The 22,988-nt window shown below is 38.5% G+C and overlaps 4 protein-coding genes across 4 annotated transcripts; 1 reads left to right on the top strand and 3 right to left on the bottom strand.

The window, feature by feature from the left end:
- Nucleotides 1–451: 451 nt before the first annotated feature.
- Nucleotides 452–1,963, bottom strand: LOC107466517 (uncharacterized). The gene has a single exon (XM_016085492.1). The coding sequence runs from the start codon at nucleotides 1,961–1,963 to the stop codon at nucleotides 452–454; it is 1,512 nt and encodes a 503-aa protein (XP_015940978.1).
- A 117-nt stretch (nucleotides 1,964–2,080) lies between these two features.
- On the bottom strand, nucleotides 2,081–3,520 carry LOC107466518 (uncharacterized). The gene is made up of 3 exons (XM_016085493.1): nucleotides 3,503–3,520; nucleotides 2,730–3,086; nucleotides 2,081–2,524 (listed from the first exon to the last, which is right to left on the bottom strand). Exons 1-3 carry the CDS (start codon nucleotides 3,518–3,520, stop codon nucleotides 2,081–2,083), a joined length of 819 nt encoding a protein of 272 aa, XP_015940979.1.
- A 358-nt stretch (nucleotides 3,521–3,878) lies between these two features.
- Nucleotides 3,879–5,915, top strand: LOC107466549 (nudix hydrolase 26, chloroplastic). Its single transcript, XM_016085535.3, has 5 exons — nucleotides 3,879–3,988; nucleotides 4,633–4,725; nucleotides 5,040–5,134; nucleotides 5,363–5,477; nucleotides 5,582–5,915. The coding sequence occupies exons 1-5, from the start codon at nucleotides 3,980–3,982 to the stop codon at nucleotides 5,645–5,647; spliced, it is 378 nt and encodes a 125-aa protein (XP_015941021.1). The 5' UTR covers nucleotides 3,879–3,979; the 3' UTR covers nucleotides 5,648–5,915.
- Nucleotides 5,916–5,969: 54 nt separating this feature from the next.
- On the bottom strand, nucleotides 5,970–8,097 carry LOC107466548 (uncharacterized). Its single transcript, XM_016085534.3, has one exon. It carries the CDS (start codon nucleotides 7,903–7,905, stop codon nucleotides 6,445–6,447), a length of 1,461 nt encoding a protein of 486 aa, XP_015941020.1. The 5' UTR covers nucleotides 7,906–8,097; the 3' UTR covers nucleotides 5,970–6,444.
- Between the last annotated feature and the right edge of the window lie 14,891 nt (nucleotides 8,098–22,988).

The raw sequence follows: 22,988 nt of genomic DNA on the forward strand, positions 1-22,988 counted from the left end.
GCACCGGTTCGCACCTATTTAGATGACTTGTGTATGATGTATGCCTTTATTTCATGATTAATGTTGTATCTTAGGCACCTTTATTTATGTCTTTCATGTATCTTTACGATTCGAGTTGTATTTTGGTTATGTATGTTTGCGTTCCGCATTGCTTTATCGTGTTTCCGTTAATTTGACCATGAGTGTACACTATTTTTTTAAGATATTTGGATATTTTGTTTATCATGTATCATTTAATTTGAAGAATGTGTTATTGCCTTATGTATTTATCGGAGACGTCATATGGGACGTTGGACACGGAACACATTCATTAAGTAATAACCAAATCAAAGTACATCAGTTAACAGTAACAATTTTTTTTTTCACTTAACAACTCCATGTAACAAAACCGAAAACATTGGACTCTAACAGCAAAAGTGAAATGAACGTAGTAATAAAGCTAACAGTACAACTAATCATGTGGTCCTGTATGGCTTGGTCCTCCAAGCTGTGGACAATCCTGACGTGTGTGTCCGGGCTGCCGACATAGGCCACATCTCTTTGGCCTGTTCGGATCTGTCTCGTCCATAGTGGTATGTATCCTAGTGGACCTGGGACGTCCCACCCTCGCACGCCTCTTGTTCGGGTCTGGGATCACTGTCGGCCCATCGTATGGTGGCCAGAAACCCTCGGGAATGGGAGGTGTGAACCCCATCCGATACACACTGAACACCGAGCTAAGACGATACACCTGGTGTACATATGGCAGCCAAGTAAGCCGTGAATAGGCACAGCACGCCAGGGGGTGAGGACACGGGAAATGAAGTGCCTGAAAGTATCCGCAATCACATGTCTGACTTGCAAGTGAGACCCTGTAGGTACCCAGTGAAAACATACCAGTAGGAGTCGTCTCCGCGACGGTGAACTCTGAGTTATCTCTGTCGTACAAAGTCACCGTAAAGCACCTCGCCGTCTTCAGATTGGCCTCGATACACTTCACAAGGTGTTGACTGAACTGTTGTCCGGTGCCGAGCTGGGCCTCAGCCTCTCTCCCCTTGCGGACGAATAGTTCGGCCAACTTGCCGTAAGTTGCCTTGACCAGCGAGCACACTGGGAGATTCCTGACCCCCTTCAGGATTGAATATACACACTCAGAGATATTTGTCGTCATGTGCCCAAATCTCCGATCGTCATCACGATGTTGTGTCCACAAAGAATATTCAATCCGGTTCGCCCACTCACACATGGCAGGGTCTTCAGACCGCATAATATCAAACCAGTAGTCGAACTCCACCTCGGTCTTAGCATATACTGCATTCACAAGTAGCCTCCTTGCGTCCTTGCCCTTGAAGGTCAGGGCAAAATTTGCTGCCACATGTCGAATCCAGAATGCGCGGTAGGCAGCTGGAGGTAGCCATCCTCCGTCAGGAGCCTCAAGGGCGGCCTTGATGCCGTTATGCATGTCTGATATAACCAGCAGTCCCGGCTGCGGGGTCAGGTGCTGACGCAGGTCGGAGAGGAAGAAGGACCAGGAATCGGCATTCTCACCCTCAACCAGGTCGAATGCAACAGGCAGAATGTTGGAGTTCCTGTCTTGTGCTATCGCGACGAGCAACGTTCTGCCATACTTGCCATACAGATGGGAGCCATCAATACTGACCAACAACTTGCAATGACGGAATGCCTCGATACATAGTGGAAACGTCCAGAACAGTCGGTGAAAATAAGCTTGCGACTCGTCCACCTGTCCCCAAACTTGAACTGGTCTTGTCCTAAGGACTGCAACCGTACCAGGCATCGTCAACTGAACTCCTAACACCCACCTAGGGAGCTCGTTATACGACTCATCCCAATCACCATAGATGTGGGCAACGGCCTTTTGCTTTGCCAGCCAGACCCTCCTGTATGTCAGCCTAAACCCAAAGTGTGCGGCCGTGGCATTTATGAATACCTTGATGCATACAGATGCATCAGCCCGAACCATTGGCATGATGAATGCTGAGATCACATGATAATCCAGACTCCTGTGATCGCTGGAGATGGAGGTTGCTAGACACGTATATGGTCTGTTGTACCTTTTGACCTCCCAAATGCCCTTGCGCTATCGGAGGCTAAGCCGAATCAACCATGTGTACCCATTCCCAAACTCAGTACACTTTCCAACATACCTGCGATAGTCAGACTCCACCACCTTGTACTGTATCCCGCGTCGGATGCTGTAAGTCTTCACACTTAACACGGCCTCATCCTTGTCCTGAAATTGCTGACCAACCTGAAACTCTGTTAGACCTACAGACCCTTCCGCATCTCTGGCGCCAAAACCAACAGGCTCCCCAAGATCCCCCTCCTGTCTCATTGCATCCAAGTCCAAAGATGAAAAATGTGGAGGGTACTGCTGTGTGCCAAAGCTAGAACCACCTCCCACACCAGCAGGCTCACTCGGTCCAATATCATCGCCACTGTCGTCAGCAATGATATCCGGCTCCACATCGTCGTCGTCTTGATCATCCAACAATGCATCTCCAAGACCAGCCGTTGCAGCAAACTATAAAGGGGTCGGCACATAATCCCCTATTCCAACCTCGCCGCCTTCGCTTCCGTTGAGATCCACTGCGAATGAAGGGGAGGCGACAGGCTGGACCGGAGGATCATACATAGGTACAGAGGAAGATGCACCGACAAGTCTGGAGCTAGAACCGGCTACCGTGGCTACAGTGGGGTATTCCGGTTCGAACCCCCGAGCTGGATACCACGTCAACCAACTTCGCCAACAGTTCTGGTGTCCTCACTTCGGAAAACTGCCGTCGACAATGAAACAGGACCTGCAAGTCCTCATCACTACTGATCGTGAAATAATCATATTTCACGATTTCTTGGAGGACCGAGATTGGAATGCGATAGAAGAACTTCTTAACCCGTTTCACGCCTTCTAGACCAAGTTTCCGTAGAACAGAACTGACAAGGTCATCATAGCTCGTCGTAGGCCTCAAGAAAATACTGAGAGGATCATTACCAGTGAACTTCACACTGGATCGTGTTTTCCTCGTAATCGATCGTCTATGATAAACCAAAACTACAAAACTCTCCTCACTAGCTATTTTTCTACTCTAATGAGATCAATTCACGTTCACACCATATATATACACGACTGGTCCTTTATAATTCGAATTAACCCATTTCGAATTACATGGAATTGCGTTATTGTGAGTAGTTCGACTCAACCTGATTCGAATTACTGTTAGTGTGTAATTCGAATCAGGTGACTTCGAATTATGTTGGTTCGTGTGTCAGTGTATAATTCGAATCTACATGATTCGAATTATATGTTAGTTGAGTTCGAACTTACCTGCTTCAAACTACATGTAAACGTGATTTAGTTGATTGATGAAGCAAATTTTACTTTGACTAATTTATATAAAATATTAGTGACATGTAAACGTGATTTAGTTGATTGATGAAGCAAATTTTACTTTGGCTAATTTATATAAAATATTACTCAGTTTAGCTTATTTTTATTTTTTGCCATATCCTTTTTATACATATACCTAATATATCTTTTATTAATTTTTTCTCATGCCCGTGGAACGCATGGGTCGATGCACTAGTTAGAGTAGAAAAGGGGAAAGAAAAATAGTGGTAGAAGGGCATTTTGGTAAAGTACGAGGGGTGAGTGAAGCTCCGATTCCGAATAAGGTGAAATGGGTTTTAATCATCCCATAAAAAGGAGGCGCTCCTCTTCTCTGGAATGGCTTTATGCCGAATAGCGCACCCTTCACCAGTAGTTTTCCGTTTCCCGAAATACCCTTCGAAGCTGCTTAAATTCTCGTCGCTGCCACTCTCCTTTCGTTGGCACTCAATCAAATCACACTCAGCACCCACTCTCTCTCTCTCTCTCTCTCTCTCTCTCTCTCTCTCTCTCTCAGTAACTGTCTTTTAATTAGGGTTTCTCTGTTTTCAGATCTTCGCGGCTTCGAGGTTGGACATACCCAATGCTTGGCAAATGCCGCAGGTCATTCATTTTTATTTTTTATTTTGCAATCATTATTATTTTCATGTTATCTCTATTTTGTTTACTTTTAATCACTGTATGAGTTTTCAGCTACTTTTAATAAATTCAAATTAGGTATATTTTCTGCCCTAATTTATTTAGTGTAATACTTAATTGGCAATTTAGTCCTCAATCTTTTAGAATATTGGAAAAAAAAGTCTGCTTTCAACTATATTAAAATGTTATTGTAAAAGTATAAACTATTTACTTGTGGGTTGATGTTTTGGATGGGAAGAGAAGAAAGTGAGGCTTCATGGAGTAACTAACTATAAATCCATTCTTGGCTCACAAACCCACCCTTGAGAACAATTGTTTTTTTAGGTGCAAGTGTATAATTATTCTTGATAACTAAACTTAGAGTCCCTTTTATGATTATGTTATTTGAAACTAAAAGTATTTAGTATCTGACTAGAAATTTGCATAGGCTGCACCAACATGGGAGTTCTAAATAGTGTTGCTACTTGCTAATGAGTAAATAGACAGAGAAAGAAATCCAAAGACAGATAGTTATGCTGCTTATATCGTTCTTGCAATGTATTATTTGTTGAAAGGAATGATATATAGCTGTATTAAGTCTGTAATGAACTTAATGTGGTATTTTTTAGGGTGGTATTGATGAAGGTGAGGATCCAAGAAATGCAGCTATCAGAGAATTAAGGGAAGAGACAGGAGTTAGTTCCGCAGAAGTGATTTCTGAGGTGCAAATTATAAAGTCCTTTTCTTGCCTTCTACAAAGATTTTCGGACAAGTTACATAGTTCTTCCATCTAGGTTCTCTTATAAGTTATGACCACTCAATCATGTTTTGCCATTCAAATGTCTCGTTGATTAAATATGGTTATATTTATACTTATATTGTTCCATATAATACTAATTAGGCATTGCATATGTTACTATATGATATATTATTTTCCTCCTCCATTCTCTCTCTCTCTCTCTCTCTCTCTCTCTCTCTCTCTCTCTCTCTGTGGAAGAACTTCTACATACTCATCGTGTTGGATTTTTTCTTGCAGGCACCTCATTGGTTGACATATGACTTCCCACCACAAGTCAGGGAGAAATTGAATATTCAGTGGGGATCTGATTGGAAGGGTCAAGCACAAAAATGGTAAACAATTGGATCTGCTCAGTCCATATCAAATTATGTTGCTAACAACCCCATACTAGTCAGATAACATTTTGTAACCGATGGATGCTTCTAACAATTTTTTACCCCCCTATTCAATGAGTTTATAGAGAGTTATAGATATACTTTAAAGCTGTGTGTGTATTAATTTGGGGAAGAAGTTATATCTTGGTTTTGGCAATACTATTCTTGATCCCTTGATATTCATAGGTTTCTTTTTAAGTTCACTGGTCAAGATCAAGAAATCAATCTTTTGGGTGATGGTACTGAGAAAGCTGAGTTCGGTGAATGGTCATGGCTGCCACCAGAGAAAGTAATTGAGCTTGTGAGTAATGGTGACTGTGATAAACATTTCTTCACCCCAATTTAGAATGTGTGATGCTCTAAGCGAAATTGACTTGGCTTATATCTTCTATTTGCATTTTTCAGGCAGTGGATTTCAAGAAGCCTGTGTACAAGGAAGTCCTAGCAGCTTTTGCTCCACATCTCCAATAAGTTTTGCTGAAATTGTTATGGCAATGACAGTTGCCTTTGAGAATTGTGTGGGCTGCGTAGAAAATAATGTATACAAACTGTGTCTCTTGGCCATAACCTGTATTGTGTTTTCATTTGGGAGGGCCATGAATTGTATTTATAGGCATCTGTCCAATTTTGTTTCATGAATGAAATATCTGATACCTCATTTGTATGTCTTTGATACCTATCTAGAGTATGTACAAAAATAACCCGATACAAATAAATTTTACTGGAAAATTCACACTTATGTCTTGGAAGAAAAGGAAAAACTACTTAAGGATGTTCAACAATGTCTGTGCCTTCAAATAAGGGACCCTGAAACTTGTCACCATATAGGGCTACCAGATTCCCAATGGACATGAAAGTAATTCACTAGTAATATATTTCTATTTTAGTATCAAAATAATATGCGCATCAACAAAGTGAGATCGTGTTTTACACTTTTACTAGGATTTCTCTTTTCTGTACACTGGATAATTTGCACAAGCAAACAGTAGTGTTATCCCTCTCTCTTTGCCCCTACTAAAACAGCAGCAAAATATTGCCCAAAATTTGATGGAGCCTTTTCAATGAAAAAACATTCACATAAATTTCCAAGAAAAGAAAAAGTATACACATTGAAGAAACTACTTTCCATTCCTTAAGATTCAGTGTCTCAATCAAATTCCTGAGAACTCTGTAATATCTTCACTTAGAACATCAATCACCCTGCGAGTCAAGCATTGCACAGATTCTGACAGCTGTGAAAAGAATAGACAAGACCAGGAACAATAATCTCATTGCCTTAGAATGTTTTCTATCTGTTCTGTCACAATGTCAGCCACAATCTCAGGTGAGAACCTTCTTATCATGTCCTCCCTCGCCTTTCTTCCTTTGGCCGTAGCTGCATTGCGATGATCCATCACCCGCCTCATAAGATTCTGAAGTTCATCCACGCAAGGTTCAGCCCAAAGATGCCCCATGAATGGCCCTTCCATCACTTCACTCATTCCATCCACAGGTAGTGGATAGCTATTATCATCTGTCAAATACTCAGTTGGCCCTGACCAATTCGTTGCAATCACCGGCAGCGACATTGCCATGGCTTCCACAAGAGGTCTCCCCCATCCCTCTCCTCTCGAAGGAAGAACAAACGCATCAGCCGCTTTGTAAACTCTCGGCAACTCACTTTGCGCTATGTGGGAATTGATAACATATACAGGAGCGAAACCCCCAACCGGTTCTCCAAGATCGGAACTCTCCACAAAATCCATTATTTTGTTCCCAAAATCTCTATCAGTGTGATATGGATTTGTTAACAAGAACAAAGCAACATTATCATCCTTTGAGAATTCCTTCAAGTATGCTTTCAACAAGACATCCCAACCTTTCCTATACTCCCACTTGAAGATACTCAAAAACACAAAATTGTTCTTCGTGCTAGAAGAGCCTAAAATGCATTGCCCTCTTGATGCGAGATCCAATGGCTTGTACTTGGCAGGATCAAAGAACTTAACATCAATAGGTTGAACAATCTTCACCACCTTGGAAGGATCAACCCCACTTCCCACAAATGTGGATTTGTGAAAATCAGTGGGAACCCAAACATAATCCATTTTGTTACATCTCTCTACATGTTCACCATTAACTCTATCAGTCTCAAACATAGTCCTACCAATCACAGACTTGAAATCACTGTAAAAAGGTGATGGAGGGCATGGAAAAGTTTGAAACAATGGGGGGTACCAAGCACCGGGTTCACTATGGCACACCACAATGGTCTCATTCATTCTACACTCTGTTCGGTATAGCTCATAAGCCAAATTCTTCATTTCTTGTGGCAAACCCTCCCAAAATTCCAATGATTCTTGATCTCCATGGTGCTCAATTGCCAACCTAAATGAATGCATTTTGGTGTGGCTATGAAGGGACAGAACATAAGACCAAGCCTCTGAGCTATACCCACCGCCTGAGAGAAAAGGAGCCATCCATAGCACACATTGGGAGGGCACAAAAACTGATTTTGGGGGTGAAAACAGAGACCCAATTGCTTGAATTAGGGTTTGTGATGTTAGTGAGTGTCTCAAGTAGTGAACTTTATAGTAATTTGTTCCTGTGAAACCTAATGTGACTGCTAAAATAAGAAGCAATAAGGGCAGTGTGTAAAATGCAAAAAAATTGAATTTTGATTTGATGGGGTGGGGTGTTATTGAGGGTGAATTGGGATTAACATGTTGGTTTGATTCAAAAGAATTCATGAGAACATGTATTGTTGGAATTATACCAAGGTTCCAGAGAGAGAAGTGAGAGTGACGAACCTGCAGAGGGAATCCAACGAAATACAGACTCTAGAGACCTAATTACTGTGCCGCACTAATTGCTCTCTCCTGATCCATTTGAAAAATGCTCCTTTTAAAGGAAATCTTCAAGTTAAAATTGGGATTTAGGGTTTTCCTTTGACACTCTCCTAATAGGAAAATGGATTGGAATTTTCTTTATCTTTTTTTTCTGTTTTTTATTATTTGTATGTAGTGTTAATGTTAATTATTGATATTTTAGAGAATTTAAATTCTTTTAGATAACTTTTATTTTCACAGTTCAATTTTTATTCAATAATTATACTATAATTTTTTACTACTATCATCCGTTTTTTTTTTTACAACTATTTTTTTCAACTATTATCATCCAATTAAATTCATATTTTATCACCATTCAAACGATAAAACAATGAAATTTTTATTATTTTTGTAATTATGTATAATTGATTTTTATGTTATCATCCAACTATTTCTTTATCCAAATTCTATTTTATTCCAAGAATATTCAAATCTATGAGAATATTCATGGATTTGATTAAAGACATAAAAGCAATGAGAAAAACAAACTTTAAAAAGAAAAAACTATCCATCAATCTAAGCAAAACACTTATAAATATCCATATTTTATTATAATATCATCGAATATAATTATGTCTTTTAAAAAAGATAATTTCATACATGGTTAGTATTAAAGAAATTTGTAGAAATAACTGGTTGTGTATAACCATATTAGCACATATTAACACAAATAATTAATTTTAAAATTAAAGGTACAATTATGTGATTTGCACATTATATTAAGCTCTATATAAAATATAAGTTAAAAGAGTAATGCTATATATACATCAAAATTAGTCACTAAAATTAGCTATCAATATAAAATACATGTTAAAATATAAATACACATTAAAAATAAATTAAATTACACATATTTATACATAAATACATTAGTAGTTGATTTTAGCGTACAAATAACATTTTTGAAATTAAAATATAAAACACAAATTCAAAATAAGTTAAACTATTAAACAATACATATAATAATTGATTTGGTAAATAAATTTTTGTGTGCATACAATATTTTCAAAAAAATTATCTAAATACATAAATTTAATTGAATTACTATATCAAATTCTTTATATTAACGATATATTAAAATTAATATCTTTTGAAAAAATACATAATTAAATATAGTAAAATATAACTAAAAAAATATACAAATTTGTTATGAGTTTTGTAGGACTAATATTTGAAAAAAAGTCTTATATTAAAAGACTAACATCTGAAAAAGAGTCTTATAAACTCTTGACTTTTCTATCATATGAATTAATTTTTGTGGTAATGGTTCTCTCAAGACCTTTTAACTCATTATACTGGTGCTTTTAATTTTCATCGAGAGTCGACTTGTTCTTGTCTGGGGAACAAGTCGGCTTCTCGTGACAAACGATTGCCGAGCTTATCTCTCAAGGCTGGACTGTCAATCTTTCAAATTCGAGCTTTTCCTTTTGATGAAGTGTGAGAGCGTGAGCAATGGAAAGGGGAAGGAGTGTACCTGCAAAGGCACTCCAATACTTAAGTCAGTATAATGTATTGTTCGAATTGTCTGAAGAAGATACTTTACCTTGCTTTTGTATGGTGAGCCTCTCGTCGGTTATGGTTTTAGCATTTACGTTGGCTTGGAGGGGATTGATAACGTATCTGATTATTGTACCGTTTGGTCAGCGGTTCCGATTTGAAACGTTAATTGGCCGAGTTATAGCTCATAAAAGCCGAGCTGTAACATGCGATACCGAGTTATAAGTTATATTTGTAACTGCCATATCACAGCCCTAAGTTTAGCCTGAGGAGAGTTTTTAATGAAGCAGGTTGAACTTCTTGATAAGTTATAACTCGATTGGGCGAATTAGTAATGGAGCCCCTAATTCAACGTACTTCATTAAAAATGTTATTGTGGAAAGTGGGGGGTCGTGTCCACTTTTTACTGAAGAGAGAGAAAGATGTTTGGATCATTAAAAGATTTTTATGTTTCCAAAGCAACTGCACCGTTTGATGTGATTAAGGTAGCAATTACTTCGTGACGTGGTTAATTTGATGGTTTGGGTTTCAATTTGCTTATCCCTGACCCTTGGTTTTGCTTCTTAGAAAACAGAATGAGTAAAAGAGGTATGCATGTTCTCTCTTTCATCTGCTAATTTATCATTTCCTTCTTCTTTCTTTTTGTTCTTCTTTTCTGTGTTCTCTCATGGAGTTTGAGAAGGAGAAGAAATGGGAGATTAACTGATCTTATGACTGGGTTAGTGAAGATGTTAAGTCTCGAGTATCCCTGTTTCGTGATGAGGCAGCTGTTAAGGAGGTAGATGTAACAAAAATTATAGGGTTGGGTCTGGTGTTCAAGTGGAGTTACTGCCATGTAGTAGTGAGGATAGGGTTTATCATAGGGGGCAGGGATTTGAATATTTCTACATGCATAGTTGCGTCTTAGAAGAACTACGGGTGGGGTTGCCTTTTATGGACTTTGAGTGTCAAATTTTGAAGCAACTAAACTGTGCTGCCTCACAATTGCATCCTAATGGCTGGGCGTTTTTGCGATGTTTTGAAATATTAATGGAATTTCTTGAGGAAGAGCCTTCTGTAGATTTGTTCTTCTCTCTGTTTCAAGCTAAAGGAGTTTAGAAAGGGGGTGGATTAATCTGAATAGCACTCTTGGATTCGGCATCTTCAAATTGTATAAATCTTCTTTCAAGGATTTTAAAGAAATATACCTGAAAGTGAGGAGTGTAGAAAAACAGTTTCCATTTTATATGGACGAATTTTTGGCTGAGAGGTCTCCGTTATGGTGGTGTCGGAACCTTAGAATATCCTCGGGGCCGAAGTGATTACTCCAAGGAATGTTTGTATAATTGAGTTCCTCGTGGAACAAATTGATTGAAAAAACCTGATTTCCATGTTTGAACTTTTAAAGTGCGAGAAAAATAGAGATGCTGTGCTAGAGTATATGGGTGAGTTGTGTTGATTTGTTTGTTTATTTGTGTCTTTGAACGCTACTGATTTGGCGTTGTTTTCTTGGAACTTGCAGGGGTAAGTATCCTGGTGTTTCAGCTGCATCGCTAAGGTCTTGATTCAAAAATAAGAACATGGAAAAAGAGGTATCTTCGTCAAATAAGGAAAAAAGCTACCGCAGCTATAGAGGTTAATAAGCCTGTCTCTGGTCAGAGGAAAGTTATTTTGAAGAAGAGAAAGGGTGATGTGGTTGATTTGTCCGAGGAGTCTAGCCAAAAGGAAAATGATGTTTCTCTGGAAGAAATTTATGCGTTTCTGTCATATAAAAGGAAACTGCATGAAGTGTCTGAACATAGTGATGGGTTATCGGTTTGGGGTAGGGACTTTCCTTACATGGCTGTGGCGGATGACGTTTTTCAATCATCGGCCGATGTGTCCCTGGCAAACGAGGTTGGGAAAGTAGCTATCGAACAATATATGCAGGTAATTTTGGAAGGTAAACTTCAACATTGTATTTCATTCTATTCTGATTTGATGTTTGATATTTTTTAAGTAGTTGGCTTTCGAATGGCGAGTTTGGGTCGTAGTCAAGAGTTGAAATATAAGAGGTTGGCGGTCCAGAGGGAAGATTTTGATTTATTGAAAGATGAGCTTGCTCAGAGTAAGGATAAAGTTGCTGAGTTACAAACTAAGCTAGATGACGTGGAGAAACGATTGAAAGAAATAAAAGATAACTATGCTAAGGATGTGGAGGATTTGAAGAAAAAGGAGGCTGATCTGGCGAGTGTGGAAACTCGGTTAATTGAAGTAACCACTCAGCTGAAAGATATGAAACAGAAAAAGCAAAATGAGATTTTGGACTCATTTGTTGAAGGTTTTGACAGAGCTTGTATTCAGGTGAAGTTTATAGCTCCTGAGGTGGATTTTTCGGTGATGGATCCTGGAAAGATTGTCAGAGATGGTAAGTTGGTGGATGATGATGGTGTTGCGGAGGATGAAGCTGAAAACACTTAGTGTTTTGTGAAAGTGAACTTTGTTTTATTTTCTTATGCTCTTAGTGCTCTGTTTGTCTAGAGCTGTTATTTTGTTAAGGCTTTTTGTGTTTGAAATCTGTTTTTGTAGCCAAAAAGGCATTGTAGTTTGAGTTGGACTGATTAAATGACAATCCTTAGTCATTTGTATGCATTTACAATATATCTGTTTAACTGAGCGTATGTTGTATAAAGCTTTTGGGCATTTTGGTAGGAATATCTTTTCAAGACATTCATTGTTTGTAATTGAATAGATTGGCCGATCTTGCATAAGTCGGAGTTTGTGGAAGCGAAGGCGCTTGTTTGTTTTGAGATTTGAACTTTGAGAAATAAACTCGGCAGATAGTAAAATAGAGTGTTTGAATAAATGTATGATAATGTTTAATTGATTGATAGACCTTTAATTTCAAAGGCGTATGTAGGCTAGCCTCGTTAAAACCTCTCCAAGAAAAACCCATTTTTTCGGGAAAAAATCTTGGCAGTAGGAAAAAGAGTACAAGCCTGTCCCTGACTTTTAACTATAGAAGCTTTTCAGAGAAGAAACATTTCAGGTATTAGGTAAAGTTGTACCATCTATATATTCTAGTTTGTATGCTCCGTTGCCGAGAACTTCTATAACTCGGTAGGGGTCGTCCCAATTTGCGGCGAGTTTTCCATGATTTGATGGCTTTCGAGCAGTTTCTGTTTTTCGGAGTACTAAGTCTCCTTTTTGGAATGATCGGCTTCTGACCGTCTTATTGTGTCGCCGAGCTATAGCTTGTTGTGCCGCACGGAGTCGGAGTGTTGTGATGCTTCTGACTTCCTCGATGATATCTAACTCGGCTCGCCGAGCTCCATCGTGGTTGGTAACTTGCGTCCGGATGGAACTTTGTGAAATTTCTAATGGGATCATTGCCTCAGATCTGTATACAAGTCTGAATGGGGTCTCTCTTGTTGATGGTTGTGGTGTAGTATTGTACCCCCAAAAGACTTCTGGTATGAACTCGTCCCAAAGTCCTTTAGCGTCGTCTAATTCCTTTTTTAGGGCGTGTAATATCACCTTATTTGCTGCTTCTGCCAGTCCGTTTGTTTGAGGATGTTCCACAGAGGAGAAGTGATTATTGATTTTTAAGTTCTGCAAAAACGATGTAAATTTCTGATCAACAAACTGGCGACCATTGTCAGTAATGATGTGCCGAGGAAGGCCAAAATGGCAAATAATATTTTTCCAGATAAAGAAGATCATTTGTTGTGATGTAATCTTAGCTAAAGGTTGGGCTTCAACCCATTTTGAAAAATAATTAATTGCAACTACCAGAAATTTTACCTGACCTGGTGCCATTGGGAATGGACTGAGGATATCGAGCCCCCAGTGGTTGAAGGGCCAGCTGATGTCCAAATAATGTAATTGCTCGACTGGGATGTGTATGAGTGGGGCATGTTTTTTTGCAATTGTTACATGTCTTAACCTTATTATGGGTATCCTGCTTTATGGTAGGCTAAAAAAAACCTGCCCGGAGGATTTTAGAGGCTAAGCTCCGAGCTCCAGTGTGTATTTCGCAGATGCCTTCTTGGGCTTCGAATAATGCTGTTTCTGCTTCTATTTGGTTGAGGCATTTTAGAAGTGGTCGAGAGTATCCTCGTCGTTACAAAGATTCATTTAATAATGTGAAGAAAGACGCTTGTCGTCGGAACCTCTTTGTATTCTCGACATTGTCCGGTATGTTTCCTGTTTGTAAATAATATATAAATGTGCTTTGCCAATCCTGTTCCTGTGTGACACTCACAACATCGGTTAGAGTAACACTTGGAGATGTTATAGTTGATTGATTTAATATAGAAAGATCGACTTGTGTGCTGCCGAGTTTAGATAAGATACCAGCCCTGTGATTCTGTTCTCGTGGTATATGATGTATTTCAAACTTTGTAAATTTTGAAGTTAAATGTTTTACTAACATTAAGTATTTAGAAAGAAGTGGATCTTTTACCTGGAAAATGTCGTTTACCTGCTGTACTACCAAGAGTGAATCGCAATATACCTTTATGTTGCAGATATGGTAATGTAAGCAAAGTCGGAGTCCAGTGACGAGAGCCTCATATTCTGATTGATTATTGCTGGCTTTGAAGGTTAAGTGGAGTGAATATTCTAGAATGAAGCCATCGTCGCTCTCAAGTCGGATGCCTGCGCCGCACCCTTGATTGTTTGATGAACCATCGATGTATAATGTCCATTGTACTGTATGGTCGTCTTCGGTAGGCATTGTTAATTCTGCTATAAAGTTAGCAAGAAATTGTGACTTAATCGGTCCTCTTGCCTGGTATCTGATATCAAATTCTTACAATTTGATTGACCACTTAACAAGTCTGCCTGCAATTTCTGGCTTGTGCAACACCTGGCGTAATGGGTGGTTGGTCCAAACATAAATGATATTGCTCTGGAAATAAGGTCGGAGCCTCCTTGCTAAAAATAATAATGCTAATGCCAGTTTTTATATCCTCGGATAGTTGATTTCAGCGTGCTGGAGGGTTTTACTGACGAAGTAAACTGGTTGCTGAACTTTGTCCCTTTCTGTAACAAGAGCAGAGCTTATTGCCCAGTTAGTAACTGATAAGTATAAGAATAAATCCTCCCCTTGTAAGGGTATCTATAAAATCGGCAGTTGGGACAGAGTTGTTTTTAATGTATTAAAAGCTCTCTCACAATCGTCGTTCCACTGAAAGGTGTTTTTCCTTTTTAATTGTTTTGAAAAAAGGAATAGATTTTGAAGCTAAACATGGGACGAATCTGGATAGTGCAGCAAGTCTTCCTGTGAGGCGCTGCACTTCTTTTATTGTCTTCGGGCTTGTCATCTCCAGCACTGCACGGCATTTCTCAGGGTTCACCTCAATGCCCCTACTGGTTAGTAGAAATCCCAGAAATTTACCGCCTTGAACGGCAAAGGCGCATTTTTCAGGATTCAAGCGCATGTTGTATTGTCGTATCTGGCCGAATATTTCTGTGAGGTCGTCGATATGGTTATTGCCGACCTTAGTCTTGGCGACCATGTCGTCGACGTACACCTTTATGTTTTGGCCGATTTGATTTGTGAAGACTTTGTCCATAAGTCGCTGGTAAGATGCTCCTGCATTCTTTAGTCCAAAAGGCATAACTTTATAACAATAGTTACCGAATTCAGTGATAAATGCCATTTTACTTTGATCAGATGGGTGCATAACTATTTGATTGTACCCCGAATAGGCGTCCATGAAACTTAAAGTGGCATAACCAGAAGCATTATCCACCAAATAATCGATGGACGGCAAAGGGTAAGAATCTTTTGGGCACGCCTTGTTTAAATCAGTGAAGTCGACGCACATGCGCCACTTACCGTTTTATTTTCTTACCATTACAACATTGGCTAGTCAGGTAGTAAATCTGATTTCTTTAATGAATTTTGCATTGATTAGCTTTTGCGTTTCTTCTAATGATGCTCTTTTTTTTCATCTCCGAGGTTTCTTTTCTTCTGCTGTACTGGTCGTACGGAAGGGTTTATGGCCAACTTATGACTGATGATTTGTGGGTCAATGTCGGGCATGTCAGAAGGCGTCCATGCAAAGAGGTCGGCATGCTTTTGTAGGAAAGCTTCTATTGCCTTTAACTCCACTGTGCTTATTGCTGTACCTACATAGGTGAATTTATTAGGATCATTATTAAAATATACTTTTTGTAAGTCACCTGTTGGCGTAGGTCTTTCAAGAAAGTCGGCTCTAGGATCTAGGTCGGCTAATGCCGAGCTATTAGTGGTGAGGTGTACGTTGTTGACTTGATGTTGATTTGAACGGCGTGGAAGTCTCATGCTGATGTTGTAATACTGCCGTGCTTCTTTATGATCTCCATGGATTGTTACAACGTGTTCGTCCTGCACAGGAAACTTAACGCATAGGTGAACCGTAGATACAATTGCGCCGAACTTATTTAGAAAAGGTCGGCCAAGTATAAGATTATAGGGGCCGAAACAATCTACTACTAAATACTGAATATGACATGTTTTTGAGAGAGAGTTCTCACCCTTTAACCACACTGATCCCAATACCGGGACTCGTTCACCTGAGAAACTGACTAAATCTCCCTCCGTTGATTGGAGAATGTTGTCGCTAAGCTTCATTTTTTGGAATGTTGAATAAAACAAAACGTCAGCACTACTCCCCGAATCTAGGAGTACCTTTCTCACCAATAGATCTCCTAATTGGAGAGTGATAACCACAGGGTCATCCAGATTCTGTATGTTGGAATCGAAATCTGCGTGCGTAAACGTCATTTGTGAAAATTATGCTGCTATCTGGGTTTCGATCGCTTTCTAGCCGAGCTTGATGATCCTCCACTGGCGTATCCTCCTGAAATACAATTAATTATACCTCACAGTTGGTCATATTGGTTTGAGGATGACTTCTCTTTTCCTTGATTGGGTTGTTAGGATGAAGCATTTGCTGTGGAGGGTGTGGTACGTCTTTGGATGTGACCTCCGATGTACTTGTCAAGGTGGCCTTGCCGAGCTAGACGTTCCAAGAGGTTTTTTGCCACCACACAATCGTCGGTGGTGTGGCCGTGCTTCTGGTGAAAAAGCGCAGTATTTAGACTTGTCGACGTTCTTGGTGTGTGCCGGCCTTCCTTGATGGCTTGATTAATTTTGAATTCAGGATCTCTTTGATTATGTCTTCTCGCTTGGTGTTGAACTGTGTGTAGGAATCAAATCGAAGGGTAAGTTTAAAATTTTTCTTACTGTTTTGTGCCTTATCTTCGTTTCTGTAGTATGTTTTGTCGAATTTTTGAGCTTGTCTGAGTTTCTCGATATCGATTTGACCTTTAGCTTTCTCGTAAAACTCGGCAAGGATTTTCGATTTGGCTACCACGATGGTCTCTTGGAACTTCCCGGGTCAGAGTCTGCTTTTGATGGCATGCAGATGGACTTCGGGGTGGAGGTTTGGTATGCTTATGGCGACTTTCGTGAAGCGAGTCATATAGTCTTTCAGGCTCTCATTTTGTCCCTGCTTGATTGTATTCAGATAATCTGAGTCATGCAAATAAATTGCAGATCCAGCGAAATGTTCCTCAAATAGTTTGGCCAGCTGTTAAAATCACGAGATAGAACTTGCAGGCAAAGCACAAAGCCAATCAAGTGCATGACCGTCTAAATAATTCAGGAAATAATGACATAAAATAGTATCAGATGCACCGTTAACGATCATTATTGATCAGAATTTCTTGAGGAATTTTGTTAGGTCTCCGAGTCCGTCATAAGGTGTGAGGGTCAGTGGCAAGGTGAATCTTCGTGGTAGTTCAAAGTTTATCACTTCTGGTGTGAAGGGTTCCACGGGTTCATCGAGCTTTTCATTCTCGTCTTCGGGCTGGGCTTCCTCGACACGAATGGTCTCGGAAACATGAGAGGGGTTGGAATCACTACAACAGAAGCGGAAGTTAGCGGCAACAAATTTGGGGCAATTTAAAAAAATGCCACTATCTAGTGATTTTGGGGCAGCTGCTGCAGCGGTTTAAGTCCCCAGCCACCATATCGTTTGATTTATGGCAGATTTAAAACAAACTGCCGAAATTATCATCTATTCTAATATATTAGATAAAGAAAAAAAAAACAATCTTCATTTTCATTTTCTTTTTCTACATCTAGCAAAAATTTTCATTATTTTTCTTCTCCATCTCAGTCGAGAGATACCTAGGCTCCCTTTTCCCCTCTTTTCTTGAATGGCATCATCACGGCCTCCTCCGTCGAAATCGGCTGACCTGGACCTCACAATCGTCTCAGCCAAGCACCTTAAAAATGTGAACCGGAAGAATGGCATTCTGAAACCCTCGTCGTGTTCTAGGTCGGCCCTGATCGCTGATTAGCCACTAAATCCACGATTCTGACTCCACAAAACTCGTATGGAGCAAAAAGTGTAAGAGTAGATGAGAAGGTATGGGATCAATTTTCACTCTTATTTCTATGAAATGCAACAATCTATAAGTATTTGATTTTATTGACACATGCAAATATTATGCTTCTTAGGTTGCTGATGGAAAAGGGTTACCCTTAGAGGAAGCTCTCGTTGTATTGCAGGCCGAAAGAGAGGAACCTGTTCTCTGTTGGGTACAAGAATGTGGTGGGTTCAAGGAGGGCTTCATGGAGGATCCTGTCAAAGATAGAGCAGAAGGAAGAGTCAATGGGCAATGAGGTAAATGCAAAGCGCATAAGGGAATACATGCACAAGGTGGAGTTGGAGCTCTCCAAAATTTGCAGTGACATTTGTCTTAGATGAGCATCTTATCCCATCCACTAATGTTGCTGAGTCCACTGTTTTTTTTGTGTGTAAAATTTTATGGCTAGTTTTTGTGTATGTTTGCTTATGAGTTTGTGATATCAATCCATGCTTCTAGAATTGATTCTGTCAGAAGTGAAAATATTTTATGTCATAGGAAAGGTGTGTAGCTGTTGACGCTCTGTCTCTTGTTGCTCGGACACTGAATAGATCCAGAGCTCATCTCCAATCAATGCTTTTACAGAGTAATACAACTGTACTTGAGGATTTCTATGTGCATCTGGTATGTGGAATATCATCCCTGAGGTCTGAGAGATTATACTAAATTAAAACACTTTTGTTGAAGCCTTTAATTTTCAGGCACACTTAGCATATTTATTGAGGTCTCTACTTCCAATGGAAAAGCATGCTTGGATTGGATCGTTAGGATTTTAATTTTATCTACCTATTTAACTCTAGTTGATTGATCCTTTAATAGTTAATATAAAATTGCTCAATATATATGATAATGATATCTAAGGATTTTCTTAGGTGGATGTTGTTCCAGATCTTATAGAGCATGTCCATAGGACAACAACAAGACTCCTTCTTCATGTTAATGGGTAAATATGACTTGAACTCTTGGCTGTTGCTATGAATCAAACAATATTTCTTAAGTTTTAAAATAATCTCCATGATGACAATGTCGGTCAGTCTATTAGAAATATCAGTTGATGAGAAAAGTTATATGATGCTTAAATTATTGTTTAATAAAAGGACCAATGTGATGTTCTTTGGATACATGTGGTGTTGTTCTCCAATAAACACAACTTTTGCTACTTTTTTGAGAAAACAAAGGATGAGGCGGTTAAAAATTAGTAAACTGGTTATATTATTATTAGAGAAAGCAATTCAAGCACCTAAAGAATTTAGTTTATAAGTTGCGTCCTTAAGAAAAATGATATCCTTATAATGTTTGACTAGAAAGTCCCTTAATCTTAAGTCAGACTAGGAAAGTGGGTAATACCACAATGCTAAAATTACCAAAATGACTCCTACTCATGTAGAATCAATTTAGTCTTACTCAGTTTCATCAAATCTTATTAACCAAGAGATAGTAAAAAGGTCACAGCCAAAGTGCAAAACACACCATATGCACAATGGCAATCTTCTATGATGCTTAAAGAGCACAGAATTCTCTTAGCAAAGGCTTGTGTTTGGTGTTCAATGCAGATTGTCATTCTTGTGTTTCCTTAAAATACCCACTGGTCCTAATTAATTTGGCCTCTTCACCATTGAGAACTTTCAATTTTATATATTGCATAACTTTAGAAATTTATTATTATATAAGTTTAGTTTTCTTAAAGTTACAAATTTCTATATTTTTTTCAACATTTTACAGGTACGTCGAACACATTGCCAATTTTAAATGGGAAGTGAAAGAGCTAGGTCTAGAGCATAATGGGTTTGTATTTCTGGATCATCTTAATATATATTCAATGGCAATAGAACTAGCCTAGGAAAGTGTTAAGTCTCTCGAATATTCCACAGTATACATGTTTCTCAGTATCAGTAAATAATACACACACCAAGAGGAGTGTGATACTTTTTTTGGTATTGCCTTAATCCTAGAGAATCACTAGCATTTTCTATTACTTTATCCAAACCTGATATTAGTTCCTATAGTATTTTACCTCATTGTTCATCTTGGCCTTTGTGTCTGAGACGACGTGGTATAACATAATATTTAGCTCTATTGGTACTATGAAACAACAACTATATAGGTAAAAAATGTATACTATTTAAACAGAACATATAGCTGCAACTTCTTTCGATTTTATTATATTTAATAATAAATGAGCTGCATTCTGCATGAAGTTTTGATTTAAATTGTTGTTATAGGTATGTTGATTTATTGCTGGGGGAGTTTAAGCATTATGCAGCGTGACTTGCTCATGGTGGAATTCGTAAAGAGGTATTGCTCTTACTCGATGTTGCATATGACATATACATGTATACATATAAACCCAGTTACAAGTTCTGATGACCCAAAGCAAAAATTGGTAAATATCGGTTACAATTTCATACTATTGTTTAATTTTTGAAACCAAAAAACCAAAGTAACCACTCCTAGTCTTTCAAGTATAAATGTGATCTTTGAATGTGTAGATTCAAGTCAAACTATTGGACTATGGACTTGAGATCCTAGCAGAAACGCTTGTCAAAGGACTTTCACAGGTGAAGAGATGTAGTGATGAAGGACGAGCTCTAATGTCATTGGATCTGCAGGTTAATTATTTTTCAGACATGTTTAAGGTCAATTTTAAGATGTGTATTATGTGGTGTTTAATTTTTGTTTAATTTATTTTTTATAATAAATTTTAAATATTTAAAATTTACTAATTTTTATACTTTTAAATTAAATATGAATAATTTTTTGGCATTTAAACACCAAATTTTTAAGTAGCATAGCATTCACCTATCGTTAATATCTTTTTAGTGCTTTGGTTAAAAATTGGTAAACAGGCTTACTACCTTCCTGATAAAGAATATGTGCAATGGGCACATGCACACCCGGTAAAGACATTCCATTTCACACAAACTTTAATAAAGAATTCCATCCTTTGCAGGTATAAAGGGTGATGATTCTGTTTCTGAAAATGAAAATGAGGATCTTCTTGCTGACTTTATTGATGAAAACAGCCAACTATCTAGTCGAATTTCAAAACTGAATTTTAAAAGAGGTTATGCTTCCCATTGTAATGATGATGAGAATACAACACACATTGGATCTTCGCTATGTTTGCTAAGGTGAGTTGTTTTCTGTTTTGCATGAACAAAATCAGCTATTATCATGTACTATATTTTGTCTCTGCCACTTTTTGAATGGGTTTATCAAGTTATTTGATGCTTTAAACATGTTAGGTGTATGGATAAATATGCAAGGCTTATGCAGAAAATAGAAGTAATAAATATTGAATTCTTTAAGGTAAGCTCTATTCTACCGTCAAAGCACTTGTTTACCCTTTTATGGGACCAAAGGCCAGGACCGCTGCCAAGATTTGCTATTTTCAAATATAAGCCATCATTATGGTTTTAATTTTTCCTCTGAATTCTTTTTCCTGATTCAGTATACTGCTGCAGGGAATATGCCAGTCGTTTGAGATTTTTTTTATTTTATATATGAAACTTTTGGTCAGCTGAATAGTAGTTCAAGTGGAAAAAGTTCACCCTGCTCTCATAATCGTAAGTGATATAGTCAGTATGGTATTACATTCTCAAGCATTGGCAATAGAAGAACATTAGTGATAAGCTTGGCACCGGTTAATATTGAAATATTTTATCAATATATTATTTAAATGAACATTTTCAGGTTCAGAATTTGGCAAATCAAAAGTACATTACTGGTCAGTAAATTGGTGACATTATCAAAATGTTACTGCACCAGCACTTCCAAATTTTCAAGACAAGCAGAAAAGGATCAATGCAATTGAAGAGGGGTTACTATTATAAGGCTATTATTTTTATAGTTCACATTATTATTATTGCCATTGTGATTATTATTATTAAAACCTATACCCTTTAGTTTTTAGTACGGTGTCTTATATTGTCTCTATTATTATTATTATTATTATTATTATTATTATTATTATTATTAGTGTTTTTTAAAAGGAAAATTTATTTTTTTAAATTTGTATTGAAATTAGAGGCGGTTTTATAACTGCCGCAAATAGTTCTAACTTAAAATTAATGTAGTAACATCGCGGCGGTTTGTAACTGCCGGGAAAAATGACAGAAATCCTAATACTTGCATATTGCGGCGGTTTAAAACCGCCGCTAAATTAATTGCCGCAAAATACAGATTTAGCGGCGGTTATACCAGCAGTTGCTAAAAACCGCCGCAAAATCATTTTCCCGCACCAATAACCAGGGCAGTTCACTAAACCGCCGGTATTTGATTTTGCGGTGGTTTAAAACCGCCGCTAATCATGAAAAGAACCGCCGCCATTAACCGTTTCTGTTGTAGTGAATGGTGTTCATCATCCTTTGGTTGTGGTTGACGAGCGTTGTTGTTTTCTATCCGTGCATTGTTCAATTCAGTGATTTGGGTTACCATTCTCTGATTCTCTTCGGCCATACGTTAGTTGGCTTGTTGCAGCTCGGTTACCATCCGAAGAAGTTCGAACGGGGAAGGGGTGGTACATCAGCCATGAACACAGGTGAAGATGATGGGACCAAAAGAGAAAAGATTTATCGTTTGGGCCCCACGGTGGGCACCAATTGTTCTTGTTTGGAAAACAAGTCGGCTTCTCGTGACGAACGATTGCCGAGCTTATCTCTCGAGGCTGGACTGTCAATCTTCCAAATCCGAGCTTTTTCTTTTAATGAAGTGTGAGAGCGTGAGCAATGGAGAGGGGGAGGAGTGTACCTGCAAAGGCACTCCAATGCTTAAGTAAGTATAATGTATTGTTCGAACTGTCTGAAGAAGATACTTTGCCTTGCTTTTGTATGGTAAGCCTCTTGTCGGTTATGGCTTTAGCATTTACGTCGGCTTGGAGGGGATTGATAACGTATCTGATTATTGTACCGTTTGGTCAGCAATTCTGATTTGAAACGTTAATTGGCCGAGTTATAACTTATAAAAGCCGAGCTGTAACGTGCGATATCGAGTTATAAGTCATATTTGTAACTGCCATATCACGATTAAATGAAAACGGCTTCTTGTGGAGGATTTTGATTAGT

Source organism: Arachis duranensis, chromosome 9, assembly GCF_000817695.3.
Source record: "Arachis duranensis cultivar V14167 chromosome 9, aradu.V14167.gnm2.J7QH, whole genome shotgun sequence".
In the NCBI taxonomy this organism is placed as follows: domain Eukaryota; kingdom Viridiplantae; phylum Streptophyta; class Magnoliopsida; order Fabales; family Fabaceae; genus Arachis; species Arachis duranensis.